This window comes from Ailuropoda melanoleuca, chromosome 14, assembly GCF_002007445.2.
Source record: "Ailuropoda melanoleuca isolate Jingjing chromosome 14, ASM200744v2, whole genome shotgun sequence".
Taxonomy (NCBI): domain Eukaryota; kingdom Metazoa; phylum Chordata; class Mammalia; order Carnivora; family Ursidae; genus Ailuropoda; species Ailuropoda melanoleuca.
In genome coordinates, this window is record NC_048231.1 from 86,161,784 (window position 1) to 86,183,465 (window position 21,682).

General features: G+C 37.5%; 1 protein-coding gene across 1 annotated transcript; it reads right to left on the minus strand.

The window, feature by feature from the left end:
• Positions 1-1,244: 1,244 nt before the first annotated feature.
• STARD6 (StAR related lipid transfer domain containing 6) lies at positions 1,245-21,003 on the minus strand. The gene is made up of 8 exons (XM_019794608.2): positions 20,871-21,003; positions 19,966-20,049; positions 18,222-18,315; positions 17,993-18,042; positions 11,940-12,066; positions 8,455-8,572; positions 5,419-5,512; positions 1,245-1,741 (listed from the first exon to the last, which is right to left on the minus strand). Exons 3-8 carry the CDS (start codon positions 18,309-18,311, stop codon positions 1,540-1,542), a joined length of 681 nt encoding a protein of 226 aa, XP_019650167.1. The 5' UTR covers positions 18,312-18,315; positions 19,966-20,049; positions 20,871-21,003; the 3' UTR covers positions 1,245-1,539.
• Between the last annotated feature and the right edge of the window lie 679 nt (positions 21,004-21,682).

Genomic DNA, 21,682 nt, shown 5'->3' on the forward strand with positions numbered 1-21,682 from the left:
TCATAGTCTGGAGACCAGAAGTCTAAAATCAAAGTGTCAGCACCGTACTCCAAGGCTCTAGGGGAGAATCTTCCTTACCTCGTCCAGCTTCTGGTAGCTCTAAGTGTTCATTGGCTTGTGGCTGCAAAGCTCTAATCTCTGACTCTCTTCTGCCTCCTCCACTGTGTCTCTCTTCTGTACATCTTTTATAAGGACACTTAATGATTAGATTTGATTTAGGACTCACTCAGATAATCCAGGATGATCTCATTCTGAGGTCCTTAATTATACCTGCAAAGATCCTTTTTCCAAGTAAGGTCACATTCAAGGTTCCAGGTATTTGACAAGGACATATATTTTGGAGGCCATCATTCAACACACTACAGAGGGGAAACCATTGGAATACATTGGGTGGGCATGGCGGTGCAGCATCCTTCCAGGCCTTGGTGACACTGGGGATCAAGGACGGGCAGTGAAGTGAATAGTGACCCATACTTCTTTGCACTAGCTAGCTAAGTCTTGTTGCCGCCAAATGGGGGACTCAGGACCCCAACTGACACTACCCCAGGTGGGATATCAAAGGACCACTACCTGCTTTTGCTGGGTGGAAGATGGAAAATCAGCTCCCTGCTTGGTCAGCCTATTCCAACTGGAAGGGTTGTCATAGTGCTACTTATGCTCAACTCTGTCAGAGCACCACCACCTGCTTCTGTGGAGTGGAAACAAGGTGGAATATAAGATCATCTGTCTGCTTTGCCCCACTGAAACGAAAAAGGGAGTGGGTGCAGTTTTTAGGTTGATGTTTGGCTGCTGTAGATTTTGTTCCATTAGGCCACCCTTTTGCTCATAGCTACTCCTACAGCTATGAGGAACAGGCTTTTTCTTGAAGCTTTTGTTATTCCTGCCTGGTGGTGATTCCAGGTTCCATGGAAGGCAATAAGGAGACCCTGACAATGATGGCTACATCATTCCTCAAGGCCTAAGGTTCCTAGGCAGTTTGTTGTCTTCTTTTTACATATGCTTGAATATTCGTGTGCTTATATGCAGAGTCTTTTAGTTTTAAGAGGAAGGATTTGGGAGGGATGGGTTGCTACACCTTGGCCAGAACCAGAAATTGATTGATGATTCATTTAATTTTAAATTTTAGATATCATTCTTCATACATTCTATTGGAATTCTTTTCAGTTTTTATGTTCATGTCTCCTACAATGATCAATTTAAGCAGTAATCAAAGAAAAAAACAATTTAAAATATATTTTAATTTTTAATTAGTGCTGACCTCCGACTGTATGTTTTCTTACTGATCCCTTTGCAGAGCATTTGCCAGGGGGAAAAAAAAACAGATAAAAGTGCATTAAGAACATTTGTTATTAACATCATTCTTATATGAGATTAAAAACTATATTTAATGCTGTTCTCTTGTACAACTAGGAGTTCTTATTTCCACAGAGTGCCTTCAATAATTTTTACAAGGATACTGTCTAGAATAGTTTAACAGTATTCATGCATACTGACTTAGAAGTAAACCGTAGTAACTGCCACACATGCTTTTCTATGGCCTCACTTCTTCTTTAGGAATGATGGGTGACCGCTATGATGGTATCCACGTCCTCCTGGAGTTCTGAGTGCCTTTATTCCATCCTTTGCATTGAGGATGAAGCTTACTAAGTTGGAAGGCATGGTTGCTTCAATTATTGATGGGGACAATTTTCCTCTCATTTCTGTCTGGATAAACATCACTAGTTTGGAATGTGCTGGGTTCCTGTAAACAAAGGAAGAATTAAAAAATATAAAGATTTTTAGATTTATCTATTGAATTTATAAGTTTATAAAAAGCAGGATTCTTGTCTCAATCACCATGGATTCCCTCCAAAGTGCTTATGATAGGAGAGTTACTGAAGGAAGGGAGGAAGGAAGGGTACAAAAAAAGGGGCGAGTGATTTGCACTCATAAACATTTTACATAAAAATATTAAGTAGTCAGACTATACATTACGGTCTTCAGTGAGCTTTTCCTTTTTGTCATTTTGCTAACTTTTTTAAATTATAAAATTAATGTATGCTTATAAAAATGTAAACAATACAGAATTTTCAAAGTTATTCTGTTTCCCAGAGCTAATCGCTGTTTATACTTCTATCTTTTCAGACTATTGTCTATGTATATACAAAGATAGCATACATATATGTATACTTACCCCCCACATTTTTGTTTTTACAAAAATGAGATAATACTTTCTGCAACTAGTTTTATTTTCCCTCTTGGTAGGATATCATGCACTTCTTTCTGTTGATACATACATATCTGCTTAATTGTTTTTCATGACTGCATATAGTATTTCATTCTCTACGTAATCAATCCTTTATTAATTATCATTTGGGGTTTTTCCTCACTTTTTGCTACTATGCTGCAATAAAATATCTTTGTAATGTATCCATTTGCACTTCTACAAATACTTGGAATTTCTAGGTCAAATGTTTGTGCATTTAACATTTTGAAATATTCTTTCCAAATGACAGTAGGAAGACTGTAGTATTTTATATTCTAACCCAGTAATCTTCAAACTGGAGTACGTGAAGACTTTCCAAAGGGTATGAGAGGATGAATAACATTTAAAGGAATAAATTTTCAAATCTCTTAACTTCCATATGTACCTTTTCCCTAAACTTATCTGAGACCATCTCTGATGGAGATGTAGGCTTCTCCTTTCCCATTAGCCTGTTCACATCCTCCTTCTGTTGCTTTACAGAACAAAGGTACTGTCATCTTCCCTGAATAGTACCGAATGATACTATGGTGCTTTACTCTGGCATATAAAAAAGCAAATGACAGAAAGTGAACGACTAATGATTGGGTAATAAATCCTTACCAAGTCATGTCGTCAATTCTTTGCTTTCAATAAAATTTAAGGATCTAACTTCGTTGTCAGCTGATAGGTCATTAAAGATAGTTTTTGTTTATAGGTCACAATTTAATTTATGGTACATAACACAAAAGAATTCAAGGCATTTAATGAAAGCCCTGGAATTATACTCTTTTCATTTTAAACCACTTATTTATGCAAAAAAATTTTCTCAGTGCTTACATTCATAAAAATGTGAAGTAGGGCAGACAATAGTAAGTGCTGTCTCATTTTATTAGTATTATAAATACACAGTTAAATGAGTTGTAATTGTTAGAAACATGGACTCTGGAACCAGTTTGCATTGGTTTGAAGCTGAGCTTTGCTATTACCTGTGATTAACCTTGAGAAAATTACTTAATCTATCTGGACTTCCATTTTATTTCTGCAAAATTGAAATAGTAGTACTACCTACCTCATGAGGTTATTGGAAGGACCAAATGAATCAATATATGTAAATTGTTTATAAAGTGCCTGGCACAAAGTAAGTGCTATCTAAGTTTTGCTAATAATAAAAGGTGTGTTTTCAATGTTTGCTTTTATACTTAATAGTTATATAACATTTAGTAACTTATTTTGAACATGTAATAATTTAATCTAGTACACACATATATTTTGTAACATTTAGATACTTAAGGTCACAGGAAATAAAATGGATTTTTAAAGTTAAACACTTATTTTTGCAAAGAAGAGTGACAGGGTGCTTAATAAAAGAATAAAAGAATTCAAACTGTAAAATATATTCTATTAGGATTAAATTGTATGAGGGGAAAAAAAGTAAGAATGTGGGAACAAGGAGAAAACCAATGACATAAATTTCTGATAGAGGTTGTATGTATTTTGAAATTGATAGTTACAGTAGGTTTCCAGTTATGGTATTTAGAGTTTATTGGATATGCTTACAAGAGTGACATAACACTTTTTTTAGATTGTCAATATTTAGAGTGCTGAAAATTGCACCTTCTTAATTTAATCCTATGAAAAATTTTAATATCAACTTAAAAATGTACAAGGCAGAGTAGTTTTACAAAATTCTTTTTTGGGGGTATGAAGACCACTCTTCCAACAAAGCGTGCGTCCATTTTCTTCTACTCTTGTGTATGGAGAGTTTAGACTATTTTCACAGTGCTTCAGGTGGTTAGATTGAGAATATTCACTAGCTGTTGAAAAGGTCTTAAATGTCTATTTGATTTTGCCAGGACTTTACTGCTTCAGAAAACCTTTTCCAGTATTTACTAGACAGTACCTTTACTAGTGGTAATAAGTTTTATAAGTTTACTACATGACTTGTTTACAAATGTTGGCTGTCCCAAATGCTGTGCTGCATGGAAAGAGAAGGTACAAAAGAATCACTTTTTTGTCAATACCTTTCTCTGAGACTATGAATGAGACTGTATCTCTTCCTCTATCAGGATGCTAGGCAGAGCTCCCACCCTAGATGGGATATCTAGATCAGAGCTTTTGTCCCATGTGTTTTGCAGTGGAAAGGGAAGGTTGACAAGATGCAAGAAGGAGAGAGCCTGTGAAACACACATCAGAATATGTAGCTTCCCAACTACAATCCCTGCCAACCATTGCTTTATCCAACTGATCTGAAGCAGTAATCCTTCCCTTGTTTTGTTTTTTCCTGCTGTGGAAAATAAAGTCTTGACCATAGATTCAAAATTGACAGGTGGGTGGAAAGACCACCACTGTCACCATTTGCACTATGATCCTGTCCGTTAACGTATGTAATTGTGAATTGCTTTCAGTTCTTTAATTCAGTAGAGAAAATATTAAGGAATACAGTCTAAAATGTAATTTTATTTTAACTTTCTGCACATGTTGTTTTTTTCCTCCTCTGATTGAGAGGTTTATATCTGGCCAACATAAAATTTTACATGTTTTTATGTGCCAATATCTTTTACTTGTATAAAATCATTTAGCAAAAACTAAAACTTAAGGGTTTACGAAATGATATACATTGAATTAATGTACATACATTTACAAAATATGTGTATTTTTTGTTACCATTTATCCCTAGGCTGGTTACCTATAGGCAGTGACTCTTCTGATTTCTCTAGCTCTTTCCAAATTTACCTATTGTCTGTCTCATTCTGCAGGTATTCATAGGTAGTCCACTGGAAAGAATTCATTTAACATAAAGCGTTAATTGCTGATAAATGTGAATGTATTATAATTCTAGGGAAATATATTTTTAATTTACAAAAATTCCTTAATAATTCACAGAAATAACTCTAATGGAGAAATATAAATAAATCATCAGGTTAAGGTTAACTGGGGGTGAGGGGATAGAGGGGAATGTGTATTTGTGACTAGTCCCAGAGACCTCAAATCATACTTTATAGGGAATTATCCATTCTGAGGGGGATGAAAATACTTATAAAATTATTTTTTTAAATTGCATTTGGGGCAATTTTTTTTCCTAACAATATGCTGGCACATACTTCTACCAATGAGTCAGGAATCCTTTAGTAGAAATAACAAATTGAACTAAAAAACTTGTTAAAATAAAATAAATAAATGCAAGTAACACTTACTCTTGCAGAGGAGAACATACATAGCCACAAGCATGGTTATAACCACGGATATAATTTGAAGATGGAGGATATAATGGAAAATCCACACTGTTAGCTAAGTGATAAAAAAAAAAATTAAAATGAAGCCCATTCCACAAAGATGAAAAATTCTATTTCAAGTAGCATATTTTTAAAATGTATGATATAGCATTTAATTTAATTTAGTTATTATCAGCACTGATACTAGTTTTATACATGTATATATACATATTTATACATATGTATGTGTACACAGACCAAAATTGAGAAAATGCCAGTATGAGCACTACTGTCCTCTCAAATTTTCTCATGTTATTATCTCTAAAGATGCTGTTACCTTTAACATACAACAAAAAGTATTAAATGTACCATTTAATTACTTTCTGAGATTTGAAGCAAAAGAAGAAATCACAAAGGAAAAGACTATTCCATTAGGATAGTGGGTTTATAGTTTTTTTTTTTTTGTTAATCATTATTTATTTATTATTTTTTTAAAGTTAGATCCTTCTTAATCTTATTTTTTAAGGTTTTATTTGAATTCCAGTTAATGTACAGTGGAATATTAGTTTCAGGTGTGCAATATATGTGATTCAACATTTATGTACGTGTTAATCATTTTCTAAATAAAATATTTGATGGGGTTATTTTGTCTATTAATAAAAATAGTTTAAATGCTCTTTTCTGGGGCGCCTGGGTGGCTCAGTCGTTAAGCATCTGCCTTCGGCTCAGGGCGTGATCCCGGAGTCCTGGGATCAAGCCCCACGTCAGGCTTCTCTGCTGGGAGCCTGCTTCTTCCTCTCCCACTCCCCTGCTTGTGTTCCCTCTCTCGCTGGCTGTCACTCTCTCTCTGTCAGATAAATAAATAAAATCTTAAAAAAAATAAAAAATAAATAAAAAAATAAATGCTCTTTTCTGCTAGAGCACCTGGTGGCCTAGTCAGTCAAGCATCTGACTTTTGGTTTCAGCTCAGGTCATGATCTCAGGATCCTGGGATTGGGCCCTGGGTTAGGCTCCACGTCCAGTGTGGAGTCTCCTTGGGATTTTCTCTCCCCTCCCCCCTGCACTCTCTCTCTTAAGTAAACAAATACATCTTTTTAAAAAAAATGCTCTTTTCTGCCAATTCCCTGGAGCTAATTCAAAGTATAATTAAAAATCAGTAGAGTTTGTTTTAGGAATTATGCAGCATAACAATATTGTATGTGAATGTAAAAGGGAGGTAGTTTATGATTATTTATGATAATTATATATATTCTTTCTAAAAATATTTTTAAAGATATATTTGTTTTTTTCTGTGCAACTGAATCCTGCTCTTGTCAGAGAAGATGGATTTTCCTACATGATTTTAACATAAGCAATCAATTCTTTGGGAAATGTAATATTAAACACTAGCTTAAGAACAGCTTAAGAGACAAATGTGGCTGAATGCATTTTCCACATTCATGACCTGTTTATCATCTTAACAGAGCTTATTATGTTGGCATAGGGATACTGCCAGAGGTGATATTAACATATTTTTTCTCTGCTTAAAATATGGAGATTATCCTTGTCTTTCTTTAAAACTTTTTGTTGTTGTTGTTGTTATATTCCACAAACAAGCATGGGTCTTTTGTGAGGCATATGGTATGACAGCACAGATTTTGGAAAGTCAGAAGACATGAGTTTTAACTCTGGTTCAGGTGCTTATTAGCTATGTAACTTAATTTCTGTGAACCAATGAGTTTCCTCATTGGTGAAATAATGCACACAAAATATTCAGCTCAAAGCAAGCTGCATAGTAAGTTAAACAACAGCAAATGGAGCAGTAAGAACAAAACTCAGTATTCATCAAAAATTCATTTAAAGAAAATTGCTTAAAACAGATTTAGTATTGATCACTGGGTGACTGAGTACTACGACTATTTGTTGATTTTAACTTCCGTAATTCTTTTTTACCTTCCCTCTGACCACTAAAAATGAGATTGAAATGGTCTGCTTCAAAATACAGAAAATAACAGATCTATAATTTAGACATACAGTATTTTGTGCTGTGGACGGTGAATAAAATTTTATGTGCTCTCATTTAAGGAGACAACTCAGTGACGTTCTATGAAACTACAAGAGGCCCCTATAGAGAAGTGCTGAATCTCAGACCTTCTCAGGCCTTAGCGGCATGCTACAACAGAACTGTGTTCGAGTGAGTGCTGTTAGCAGAACGATGACACAGTCTGGACTCTGAAACTTAGAGTCCTATAGATATAGCAGAGCAACTGAAGCCTTGTTGGAAAATAATAATTAACAGCACTTAACTGTCCTATTCCCCAAGAAGTTAACAATAGAGAAGGCTATTCAGATAGGAATGGTGAGATTAAATTGAAATCTGGAGAAAAACAGGGCTCTAGGCCACTGTCCTACCGAAGTCCCTTCACCGGGAGTTACTGCATTTATGAGTCCAAAGATCTTTGTGGTATGAACTGGTAGGTTTGAAACGAATAAAGCAAGTTAGGAAGTGATGACACATTTGCATTTTACATAGTGACACATTTTTGGGAGGGCTAAGGATATATCAAAATCTCCAATTTCTAAAAGAAATATAAGCACATTTATGTAAAGACTCATCTAATGATCATCTAAATTTCTTCAGGAATTTTATCAGTTACTGGATATGCCCATTCTGCACAATTCAAATATAACATTATATGTCCAAAGATTAACTTTATGTCTTAGTAGTTTTAAAATATATGCTGTGAGGTTTTTGCCTACAACTTATCTGTCTATACTCAGTGCTGCATGGCATAAGCTGCAAAAAAGCCAAGCAAGAGATGCCATCATGATTGTCTAATGTAAATGGTACCTCCAGTGTTGGGTAAAATGTCAGGCTTCTTTGTCTGTATTATACATATGTTTATTGGTCTCACTAAGTAAATAAAAAAATAAAAATTAATTGAAAACACAGTATCTTCCAAACTGTGCGTTAAAGGAAAATACATTTATTAATGTCTCATACTATTTCCAAAATGTGGGTAAAATGTTTCAACTTACAACTGATAATATCCATATTCCCTTCGTAGCGCTTGAAGTACACTAAGTCGATAAAGTCTCGGGGGGAAATTGAGCCCATGGCAAAACTTTGTGTAATGGTATGACATATGAATGTGTCCTGGAACAAATCAAACCATAAAGATTGCAACAGTTATTTGGTATCTATTCTTCATTTCGCTTCCCAAAGAATTTCACTGCATAAGGTTAGCTACCATTTGGAAAAAGCAGGGCTTTGAAGTTATAAGAACTTATCATCAAATCAGTTTGCATTTTCAGTGTCAGAGGAACATTAGATCTATATTTATAATTGCAAGGTAACAAAAGCAAAAATAAATAAGTGGGACTACATCAAACTAAAAAGCTCTGCACTGCAAAGGAAACCATAAAATGAAAAGTCAATGTACAGAATGGGAGAAAGTAATTTGCAAATCATATACCTGGTAAGGAATTAATGTAAGTGCAGAAAATTCATAACAGAATCTTGTTGTCATCTACTCTTTAAATTTTTTTTTTAAAGATTTTATTTATTTATTTGACAGAGATAGAGACAGCCAGCAAGAGAGGGAACACAAGCAGGGGGAGCGGGAGAGGAAGAAGCAGGCTCATAGCAGAGGAGCCTGATGTGGGGCTCGATCCCACAACGCCGGGATCACGCCCTGAGCCGAAGGCAGACGCTTAACCGCTGTGCCACCCAGGCGCCCCTACTCTTTAAATTTTTAGATGAAGAAATTAAAGCCTAAGAGATTAAATCACATGCAAAACGAGATAAGGACAGAACTACAACCCACGTTCCTGATTCCCAGGACAGTACTATTTCTACCAGTCCACACTTGCTAGGTAATACATTCTGAAAAATATATTAGTTTAGCACCTTGTGGTGTAAAGCCTATATTGTGTGTTGCCTTGACGTCTGCTGAAATGGGAAGAGTCATAAATGGCCTAACTGCAAGTTGTTTTCCCATTCTGCTCCTTAGCCAACAATGCTCCTTATCAGTAGGATCAGACACAGTTCCTACTTGCTCCCTGCTGGGCTGCAGAATTATTCCAACAACCAATCACAGCCTCCTGTAGGAGTCAGGGGTCATCTCAACCTCTTGATACTACAAAGCCTGTCTTGCACAACCTCTGATTACTCACTCTGGTCCTGGGTGCAACTCCCATGTCATGCTGCATGACATGGTGTGCCCTGGAGAGTTTAGCTAGGCTACTCCATGGTATTGCTGCTTCAGCATCCGTTTTGTTGGGGGGGGGGGTGAAACTGACAAGAGCTCCCCATGCAAGCACATGCCTTAGATAGTTGCCACAGAGTCACAAGTGGGTGTCAGTTCCTGATATAACCTCCCCAGCCACCATTCTGATCATGTCTTTCCTACCTCCCATGGCTTTCCCCTCGTGAGCAACTTAGACAAGACCTCTGCGACTTGCATTTTACAGAGTGACCTGCTCTTTTTGGTTTGAATCAAACAATCTGGCCTTAGCCCAGGAATCCCAAAGCACTCCACCCACAGAGCTAATGCAGGCTGGTGCCTCAGGTCCTGCCTCTCTGCCTGCGCCCTGTCTTGACCTCCCCATGTGGCTCCTGGAGGCTTGCCATGTACTTCTTCCAGGACTTGTGAGTAATAAACTTCTCTATTTTAGTTTCTCTTGTGGTCTTTTGTTGAAACGTGGCTCACCATCTGGCACCCTCTGCTCCATTTAACAAATGCCAATTTAACGAAGTTGGAACAGTCCTCCTCTCCTGGGCTGTGACTAAGGTTTAATGATCTGCTGTTGATCTCATTTGTCTAGTGTCAGATGTCATGTGTTTGATCACCCCCATAACCCTAGAGCAGGAATCCCTCCCTCATTAATGGGGGTGAATGAGTCAGTGAAAACACATCCCTGTAGATGCATACTATAAACATTCATAGGAAGGTAAAATAATTCTTACAGTGTAATGCTACTAAGAGATACATAGTACACTGGAAAGGGCATAGAATTTGGAAGCAGGAGATCAAGTGTTAAGTCATGGTTCTACCACATATTGGCTGTGATGACCATGGGCAAATCACATAATTTCTCTGAATCTGTTGCCAGGTCTTTTTTGATGCCAAATCTAGTATTCTTTCCATTATTACAGCTGACTTGTAGCAATAGCAGAAATATATGAAGTATGAATGGAGCTGTGTAATCAGTCATGAAAGAAACAGTCCAATGTTTCAGTTTTCATTTCTGATGGACTATGTTTCCCAATCTGAATGTTTAAATCCCAAGAGGGTAATGGAAATGTTTTTTGTGGATAAGGAACTTCAGGACCTTTCTACAAAATGGAACATTTACTTTCCGGGGTTTTTCTACAACCTCTCTCCACTCCCAAGCTTTAAAGTCAATTTAATAAAAGGAGGCAAAGGTAACCTATGGAATTCCAGGTAAATGATAAGGTGATGGTAGGTATGTGGGACATTTGTTTTGACGTGTGGAATGTGGCTTGGAGATACAAAGGACAAAAGACCCACTGATCTGGAATTTTACAAATGTAATTGTGAAAATCATAAAAGTTTGCTTTATGACTAAATTTTTCAAAACCGCTTATTGAGGGGTGCCTGGGTGGCTCAGTTGGTTAAGCATCTGCTTTTGTCTCGGGTCATGATCTCAGGTTCCTGGGATTAAGCCCCATGTTGGGCTCCTTGCTTGGCGGGGAGTCTGCTTCTCCCTCTCACTCTACCCCTTCCCACCGCTCAGGCTCTCTCCCTCTCTCTCTGTCTCAAATAAATAAGTAAAACCTTAAAAAAAAAAACAAAACCCCAGCTTATCGAGGTATCATATACATACCACAAAGTATAGCAGTCTTAATAAATAAGAGGTCTATAGTGTGCTGTCCTAATTCTCTTTTAAATTCAGTCTTCTTTTCTCTCACCTCTTTGACTTAAACTTTCTACTCTAATTACATGTATTTTTCTTTTCTCTTTGTTTTTAGTCTCCCTCTTCATCTATTTGAGATAATGTATTTGAAAGCATTTCAAAAACCATAACCATCTATATAACGTTATTCCATGCTGTATCCTTACTCTTAAAAAAAGTTACATGGTATTTGCTCTTAAGCCCCTACAGTATGTGTCTGCATTGTTCCTGTTATCTAATGTATTATAACTAAGATAAATCTACTGACTTCCTACCAACAAGGCATGCTTAATCTTTTTTTCCCACCTAATGGAAGAGAATACATGAAGTTCAAACCCCTCAACACCGAAGACATACATCTGCATGAGCTAGCTAGATTCTGAATGCACAAAGCCTTTACAACAGAATCAAGCTAATCAGAATTAAACTTTTGACTAATAAAGAGGGCAGTTTTAAAACTTTTATGAAGATTTCAATTCAAGTCTATAAAATATGAAGTATCTATATCATACTGTCTACATCATACAGGTTTAATATACTCAAATGACTAATAAAACTAAAAATATATTGGTACAGTAAAAGTCTAATATCAGACAACAAATTACCGAATCAATCTTGTGTACCATATTGTACACTTTCAATGATTTATCCCATGTAACTCTGTTTTCAGGTTTGTAGAGGAAATCAGACAGTTTAGTTGTTGATTCTGGAATTATTCCTTCAACACGATATCTGCAGTTAACAAAACAGAGAAAATCAAAATTTAACAAGTTTCATCTAAGCTCAAAATATAATGCTATCATAGTATAAAGTAGGCTAATTTAGCAAATAACGGAAAAGAACACTTGAAAGTAACATTAGCCATTCAAAACACTAATATTCAATTGGAAGTAGCCAGGTTATTTAAATAAGCATTGCAATAATTAACATAAATTATTTCAAAATGTATTTTTCAGCAAATCTTGTTTATACTGTTTTATAGCTGTCTTTTTAGAGGGGGATACTTTCTTTTAGGATTTTTCTTAAATCTTTTTCATAAATATTTACCTGCCGTATTTATCATAAGCCAAATGCAATTGAGAAGTTTGTGTGGTTATACATTCATTATCTTGTAGCCCCAATTCTTTTTTTTTTTTTTTTTTAAAGATTTTATTTATTTATTTGACAGAGATAGAGACAGCCAGCGAGAGAGGGAACACAAGCAGGGGGAGTGGGAGAGGAAGAAGCAGGCCCACAGCAGAGGAGCCTGATGTGGGGCTCGATCCCATAACGCCGGGATCACGCCCTGAGCCGAAGGCAGACGCTTAACCGCTGTGCCACCCAGGCGCCCCCCCCAATTCTTAATTTAAGGATGTAATGTGTCTAAAGCAGTGGTCAGCAAAATTTTCAGGCCAGATGGTAAATAATTCAGGCTTTGCAGGCCACATGATCTATGTTGCAACTATTCAACTTTGCTAGGGTAGCAGTAAAGTAGCCATAGACTATATATAATGAATGGGCATGTCTGTGTTACAATTGAACCTTATTCATAGACAGTGACTTTTAAATTTCATTTATTTTTAACACGTCAGGATTTGGGCAAATGACTAACCTTTGTGTTTGTCCGTCACTGAAATTAGATGTAGTTATCCATCAATGGAATTAAGACAATATGAGAAAACTGGGTTAAAACTCACTATTTAGCAGAAGGCTGTTGAATAAAAATGAAGTCTGAATAATATTGACTGTACTCTTCTCCCTGTTAATGATTCTTTCCAAACTGAGGGGATAGGTTTAAGTAAAATCAAAATTTTTAAACCTCTAAAAAGTTAAAAGTCCTGGGGGAAGTGAGATAAAACCAAATACTATTATTAGTCTAATAGGTGTCATATTTATGAATGGTTCTTCCTCCGAAACTTCGTTTTAATGATTTGGCAAGCAAATAAGGAGTTCATTAGACTATTTCTTTGTATGTTAATTTCTCTTTAAAAGCTCAGTTAGTCCTTAATTTTCTTTATGAGATATCCTCAAATTTCCTTACTATGTAATGTTTCCTTCCTTCAGATCTACAAAGTTTTTAAAAGTTTAATATTAAACTCTGAATAAGATAGTGAGAAAACAACCTGAAAAATTATCAGGTCCCATGAAAAAGAAGTCAGATAAGATACAGTTAAAATTTAAGTACAAAACTCTGAAGGGATTTGTATATACTACCATGGATTTTTTTTTTTACTATTCTGCTCTCTCTCTTTAATTATACTGTAAACTTTAAAGATAAAGAATTTTGAACCTTTTTGTATTTCTAACTGGAAAACTAAGATCTTCCTTAATTTACGATGAGGTTACACTGAGATAAACCCTCGTAAGTTGAGAGTATCTCAAGTTGAAAATGCATTTAATACACCTGTGACCAACATCACAGCTTAGCCTCACCTGTGGTAATCTAACACAAAGCCTATAAGAAAGTGTTGACTATCTCATGTGATTTAGGGAAGGGTCCCTAACATACATATAAGTTTATCAACATTTGAGGATTTGTGATTTTTCATATCTACTGTTTAGGACAGGGTTTGGCAACCTATGGTCTATAGGTCAAGTCTAGCCTACTTCCTGTTTTTGTAGTTAGTTTAACTGAAACACAGCCAATACATTAATGTATTGTCTGTCTACTAATGTTAGTGCCCTTGTGCTACAATGGCACAAAAATGTATTGTCTATTTATGTATTGTGCTTCTATGTTATAATGGCAGAGCTAAGTAGTTGCAACAGAGACCACAGCAGCTGCAAAGCCTAAAATATTTAGTTACTCTCTACCCCCAGTTTAGGCTGTCTACTCAATGGCTGATTTGTTTATTTTCCAAACATTTGTAAAGGTGAGAAAAGTATAAGTTACAGGTATTATATGACTACAAGGCAGAAATTATTTATTTTGCTCTTTGGAAACTTATAAAACATAGTTAAAGTTGTGTCTTGGGCAGAGGGTAGGCTACTAGTTAAAAATTACCTTATCTTAATTCACTAACTGGAGGTATATTAGAGCTAGTGGGTTTTAAAAATATGTAAATATCAAGCCTCTTTGAAAACACAAAACGTTGATGTGTCTTGAGTACTTGAGTCTATCACTCAATGAGCAATTCAGTATCTACTACATTCAAGGGTCTTCAGAGATACCAATTTTGTCATACTTAAATCTAAGAACTATATTCTTGTATCTATTGATCGTTAAGACGAACAGTTCATTAGATATTTTACTATGATCTATAAAAAAGCTTTTTTTCACTATATGTGAAGTGACCTCAGGTCAAATTAAAAATATTTTAACTATTTTCTCCTGTCTTTTACAGTTTCTGACAAACTTTAGCTGGTATATGGAATAACTGATAGATCGGTATACATTAAGGTACACTTTTTACAGACCATACATTTCATGACACTTTCAGGCTGCAATGGAAATCTTTGAGTATGTGTGGATTTGTATCAACATACTAATTTTAATGTCTCCAAATCACTTTATAGGCTTTTATGATTTTTGTGAATGAATGCCAAAAGAGTAACTAGGAGGATGAGGGAGGAGAAAAATAATGTAAAGTGTCTATTTTGGCACACAAGAATTGTAAACTTGGGGAAGCATCTGTAAGATGATAAAATAGTCACGGGCTTTTAGTGATCATATTTTTGGCTATCCTATGTGATATTAGAGTTGGGGATGTGGCTTCCAGAGTAGCTGGGTGAGGATTTTAGTAAACCCTCCTCCATAGTGAAACAGCTCATGAAAATTACTTTAAGAAATAACCATTTAAATTCTCTAGAAAATGACCTAAGGGCATTCAGGAAATGGAAAAACATTTTTTTTCAAGAAAATCTACTAAATCTAGGTAGGAAAAGTAAGAATCTATAGCATTTGAGCCACAGTTGGCTTCTAGCCAACACTTCCTCGCCTTTGGAAGCCAAGGAGGACCTCCCTCTCCCCACTAACTCCCAGTCTAGGGCTATGGTTTCTTTCTTTCTCTCTCTCTCTCTTTTTTTTTTTTTTAATATTTTTTGTTTATTTATTAGACAGAGAGAGAGACAGCGAGAGGGGAAACACAAGCAGGGGGAGTGGAGAGGGAGATGCAGGCTTCCTGCTAAGCGGGGAGCCTGATGCGGGGCTCGATCCAGGACCCTGGGATCATGACCTGAGCTGAAGGCAGACACTTAACAACTGAGCCACCCAGGCACCCCAAGGGCTATGGTTTCATCCTAGGAGGGGCAGAATACTGACATGTCTCATGCTTGGCACCCCTCAGCTCATGCTGTTATCCTCTATGCTAAGCAGACACTGCTGAGAAGACTGGGGCTTCCTTATCCCCACCCAGAGTTTACTGATAGGGTGAGCCTCTATCCGAGGCAGTAAATACTGGGGTTTATTCCCCCCCCCCCAAGAGGGGCAAGCTGAAGTCATGGTACCGTTTCTCCCCAGTGCCACCCTCACATCTCCTTCCTGCTCATGGATGGAGGTGTCACTCCAGTAGTAGTGCCTAGGTTCTGCTCAGGGGCAAAGGCAAGACAAAATGAGCGGGCAGCATCTCAGCTGTGCCGGAGAAAATGGATTTCATTTGGAACAAAATGTGGAGAAATTTTTGAAAAAAAATATTTTGTTAGTGAATGATTAGAAGAATTACGTGGAATGAATGAAAAAGCACTAGAAGACCAGCCAGAAGTAGGGAGAGATACAGTTAGATGAAAAACATAGGATCACACTCATCTCTGGCAGGGGTTGGGGTGTGGAAGGCTGTGTATACACAGTAGACTGCCCCGACTCAGAACAAGTGGAGTGGATATCTTATGATGCACCTATTCAAGATATGAGAATGGAGGTATGAGGATACTTCTACTCAGAGCCATTAGAGAAGACGCATTAGGCTGCCCCTAGAGTAATTAGAATAGATGTACTAGGGTACCCCTATTCAGAGCAATCAGAGTGGACGTAGAGGCTGCCCCTATTCAGAGCAAACAGAGTGCATGTACTAGGCTGCTCCTACCTAGAGAAGAGAGGGGGTATTTGGCTGCCCCTACTCAGAGAAAACAGAGGGGGTATACTAGGCTGCCTCTACCCAAAGAAATCAGAGTGCATGCACTAGGCTGCTCCCATCAGAAGTAATCAGATTGTATGTCCTAGGCTGCTCAGAGCAATAAGACTCAGAGCAATAAGAGTTTATGTACAAGGCTGCCCCTTCTCAGGAGCAGTAAGAAGGGATGTGTGGGGCTGCCACCTACTCAGAGCAATCAGAATGGAGGTACGAGGATGCCCCTCTTAGGAGTTACCAGATTGTATGTCCTAGGCTGCCCCATACAGAGCAACCAGGAGGATGTACTGGGCTGCCTCTAATTAAACCAGTCAGAAGGGCGTTATACTAGGTTGCCCCTACTCTGAGCAATCAGATTAGATGTCCTAGGCTGCCTCTGTGCAGAACAATCAGAGTGTATGCACTAGGATGTCCCTACTCAGAGCATTCTGATTGGATATACCAGGCTGCCACTACTATGGAGTAATCAGAGTGGGTGTGAAAGACTGCCCACTCAGAATAATTATACTGGATGTACCAGACTGCTCCTATTCAGGAATAATCATACTGGATGTACTAGGCTGCCTCTGCTCAGAAACAGTCAGAGTGGAGGTACCAGGCTGTCCATCACAGAAGCATTCAATTAAAGAATTGGGTTGGTGACTTACAAGCATTTTCCAAGCTGAATATGGATTAATCAACAAAGAGCTGAAGTCTTACAGGGTTAAGAGACTGAAATGTAATCTCTGACACATAATACATTCTGACCACTTTAAAATAAAATCATACTTTTTGCTGCTGTTCTGGAAGGATGTCTGTATGCCCACAACCGTTCCCTCTGAGGAGTGACTGGTTACAGAACTTCCAAGCTAGCTTTCCCTGGCTAAGTGCAGGACAAAATCATAAAACTGCTGAATTGTGAAAACAGTCTGTAAGCCACACAAAGAGCCAACTGTAAAGGGTAAAAATTTGACTAGTTTGGGGGTCTTAAGCACAACTTGTGATCAATAAAGAGCTTATGTTGACCCCTTCTATAGGCTAACAGATAAAAACAAAAAGTGATTTCGATAACATATGATGATCTATTTGCATTAATGTGATATCATGAGCAGTGAATGAACAACTCTTAAGAACAAGATTAAAAATGTCAGCACAATTTCTCTCAGTGTAGTTATATTTGAAATAACAGGATCCTCAAAAATATCCTTAAAAGCAGCTTCCAGAAAACATTACATATATCAGCAAGAAAAGTAAATTGGGGAAATAAACTTTATTTTTTTAGTGGTTCATTTAATGGAAAGGTGAAATGTTTGAAAGGCCACAAAATACTACTGTGATCAAGAAAATACCAATCTGCTTTTATAGTAATTATTTCTTGAGGTAGAAATTTCCTATCTTAATGAATTATTCATTTGAAAGACTTTTTTTCCTGATTGTCTTCAAGTCTGAAAATGATTAGGTGGCACATAATTGCTCTAATTTATTAATATCACATTTCAACCCAGTGACTTTATAATTAATTTCTATTTCCTGATCACTATCCAGCAATGTTATAGCTAATGAAGCAGCACTGAATTCCAGATACATCAATGCCACTGAATTCAAAACAACTATAAAAAGGAAATTGTACTCACAGATTTCCATGGAATTTTTTAGAAGCCTTGCTGGAAACAGTTACCTTTTTCTCAAAGGGGAATAAAAATCCAGAAATAAATTAGCTGTCAAATACAGAAAAACAAACAAACAAACAAAAAGTAAAAATATATATATTTTTGGTTCCTAAAAGAAAATATTTTTAGAAGTCTTTTTGAATCGCTTCTCATAAAAAAAATAAACTCTTGAAACATATTTAACTTATCTTACTGAAGTCTTAACCACTTTCCAGCCTGATGTGTCTTGATTGTACTCTAAAACTTCTTGAGCAGTTTCTTGGGCAAGTGCCTTATAGTCCATCTACCTGCAAAGTTGTAAAAACAGACAACTGGTAAGAATATAACCATATGAAACAATTTTAAAATGCTGTATTACATTTTAATACTATTTCTACAGTGTCTGTTACATAGTAATGAACAATAACTACTTATTTTTTTTATTAAGTTTTTACTTAATAATTGCTAAGTGCGTGAATGCATGAATTCCTTTCTCCTTATTCATAATCTTTCAAATGAGAAAATGTGGTATAGTACAAAGAGCAGGCTTTTGACTCAGAGAGACCTGGGTCAAATTCTGTCTCTGCCACTGGTTGTGAACCACATTATTTAATGTTTCCATTTTCTGGGATAATAACAAACTGTAGAATTAATGTGAGGATTAAATGAGATAATGCATTTAAATGCCCTAGCCCAGTGCCTGGCACATAATAGTTATTCAATAAATCATTAATATTTCCAACAGCTTAATCATGCTTCCTTTCTCTTGTAAAGCATAATCTGTTGATCATGTGTTCTTGGGAATTAGTCTTTTTATTTTTTTTTTTTTTTTATTTTTTTTTTAAATATTTTATTTAGAGACAGCCAGTGAGAGAGGGAACACAAGCAGGGGGGAGTGGGAGAGGAAGAAGCAGGCTCATAGCGGAGGAGCCTGACGTGGGGCTCGATCCCATAATGCCGGGATCACGCCCTGAGCCGAAGGCAGACGCTCAACCGCTGTGCCACCCAGGCGCCCCGGGAATTAGTCTTTTTAAAGTGAGGGCAATGGCACTTAATGATCTGACATTTGGCTTCCTCTCCAAAGGCAACTCCTACCTGTTTTCTCTTCCACCACAGCTCCAATCATATTGACCTGGCTGTTCCTCAAATACAACCAACCATCTTCCTACCTCAGAATCTTTGTACTTGCTCTTCCCTCTGCTTATAACATTCTTCCCAAATATGAATGACAGATTCCTCTTCATTGGTGTCTTTGTGTAAATGCCTCCTCTTCAGACAGGATCAAGTTCAAATCAATTCAATATGAACATATTTACGGAACCCTATACTAGTGATTAAGTACTGTGGTAGGTGTGGCAAAAACAGTTGAATAAGATGCTATTTCTGTTCTGAATGAGTTCAGGAAACTGGAGTCTCATTGGTCCTTTGGTTCATTATCTAGTTTTCAGTTAGGGGAAGTTGGCTTGTATGGTGGAAAGAATGTGACAACACACAGCTGGATTCAAATCCTAACTTTGCCACTTACCACCAACTATATTATTTTGAATAAATTGCTTAACCTTTGAACTTCAATGTTTACATGTATAGATTGGGGAGAGTAATACCTATCTCATGGGGTCATTAGAAGGATTAAGTTAGTTAATATATGTGAAAGTGATTGAAACAGTGTGGGACCCCTTCTTGATGATCAGAAACATTAGTTTCTTTTCTTGAAATGACATATTTAAATCCACCTTTTAAAAAACTCTCCAAAGAGCTGCCTCAATAAACCTTCTTAAAGTTTAGTTATCAGAGCCATGTCTTAATTAGCTTTCACTTAAAGCTCTAGGTTGCATCATAAATCCACTTTCTCTTGTTAGTTCTCCAGCAAGGCATAATACCTAGTTGACATCTATATTTGAGAAGCTTTAGTAAACCATTACAACTCCTTTTTCCTAGTAGACTTTTGGTTTCTTTACCTTTCCTAATAGAGCTAGTCCAGAATTTTAATAATTATTGGGACTCTTCTCCAAAACCTTGTGGAGATCTCCATATCTCTTAACCTGTGAAGGAACAAAGTAGAATTATTTTGATCCATGAATTAGGTCAATATATTTGATATCTTCTTTACATTTTCTCAGTGTCCTTTATTTTTACTTATGTCCTCATTAGGAAACGTTTGCTATATATGCCCATGATGAAAGAAAAAGGCAGTAAGAGAAATGTTAATGATCGTGTTTATGAAAAGAACCTTTAAGAAATTATCTTAAAGAGGGGCGCCTGGGTGGCACAGCAGTTAAGCGTCTGCCTTCGGCTCAGGGTGTAATCCCGGTGTTATGGGATCGAGCCCCACATCAGGCTCTTCAGCTATGAGCCTGCTTCTTCCTCTCCCACTCCCCCTGCTTGTGTTCCCTCTCTCACTGGCTGTCTCTATCTCTGTCGAATAAATAAATAAAATCTTAAAAAAAAAAAGAAATTATCTTAAAGAAGGACAGGTTAAAAAGATATTTGGGTGGAATGTAAATAAAGATGTCTAACTTTTTAAGCTCATGCCATTAACAGTCCTTGGCTAGTCACTGACCTGTGCTTGTCCCAGCATATATCACACAGTTTTTTATTTCCAATCAGCAACATATTTGATATTGAATGATCTAGAATCTTCCATTTATTGGAAGATAGCACTAGAGAATAAACTCCTGCAGGGACTTCTACTCATTTTCAAATCACTAACACTTACTGCCACAATAAATGTGTTTAATCGAACCACTTAACTGAATTTTATAGCTTGTGGACTTTTCCATTTGCTAAGAGAAAAGGAAATATTAAGTTTGGTGGGCTAGAGAGGGTGAAAAGAGAACAAACAGCAAGACTATAGCCGCATTACCTGGTGCAACATCGGATGAACTGGAACATATTCAGGTGGAGTAATGGTCAAGGATATCTTCACCCATAGGGTCAGTGGAAGATAAACGTAAACCAATATTGAGATGGCATCTTTTTTTGATACTCCACTTGTTTGAAACTGGATTCTTCGCACCTCATATCCTGTCCCAGCCTCGTAGACAGATTCACACATGTTCTTAGTGGTTCTTTACATCTGTTTGTATAATCTCCCTTTTTCTGGGCTGCCTGACAGGGTCCTCAAATCCGTGCTGGGTCACTGCCATTCTTCCCTGGGAATCAAGGTCCCCAAGGAATTTGTTAAATCCCATCCCTGGCCAAACTCCCTCCTCCAATCCCGCATCTGCTCTGAGTGTGAGTGGCTGGCTGCAAGCCCAGGAGGCCGGGCTCAGGGATGGGATGTGGAAGGCACTGAGGAGAGAGGGAAGAAGTGGTTTGGGGAGCTGCCCCTCCAACCCCGGGTGGAGGTGGTGTCTTATCCTAGAAGGGTGTGCTGTGAAAGCTGGGAGCCCGAAGTCAAAACGGCAGCCGCCAGCGTCCCCCGAGTCTCCTTCCCCACCTCATTCCCTCGCACACTCCCGGGGAGCCCGCGGTGAGAAGCTCAGCCTGTCGTCAGCGCTGAGGGCCCCTCAAGAGCGGTGACGGAGGTGGGGAGAGCGTGCAGGGCAGCGAGGGGGATGCAGTCCTAAGACACCCCCCCGCCCCGAAAGATGAGGAGGGAGAAACTACATTTCCCAGCATGGAGTGCTACCAAACGCTCCGCGGCACCCCCTTTCCCCGGCGGCTCCCGCCCCT

Excerpts from the sequence above, each read along its gene's own strand:
- STARD6 (XM_019794608.2), bottom strand. The coding sequence starts at position 18,311 with ATGGACTATAAGGCACTTGCCCAAGAAACTGCTCAAGAAGTTTTAGAG. Across the intron at positions 8,573-11,939 it reads TGGTACACAAGATTGATTCG|GACACATTCATATGTCATAC; the intron begins GTAATTTGTTGT and ends GATTTGTTCCAG. Across the intron at positions 5,513-8,454 it reads GAATATGGATATTATCAGTT|CTAACAGTGTGGATTTTCCA; the intron begins GTAAGTTGAAAC and ends TTTATCACTTAG.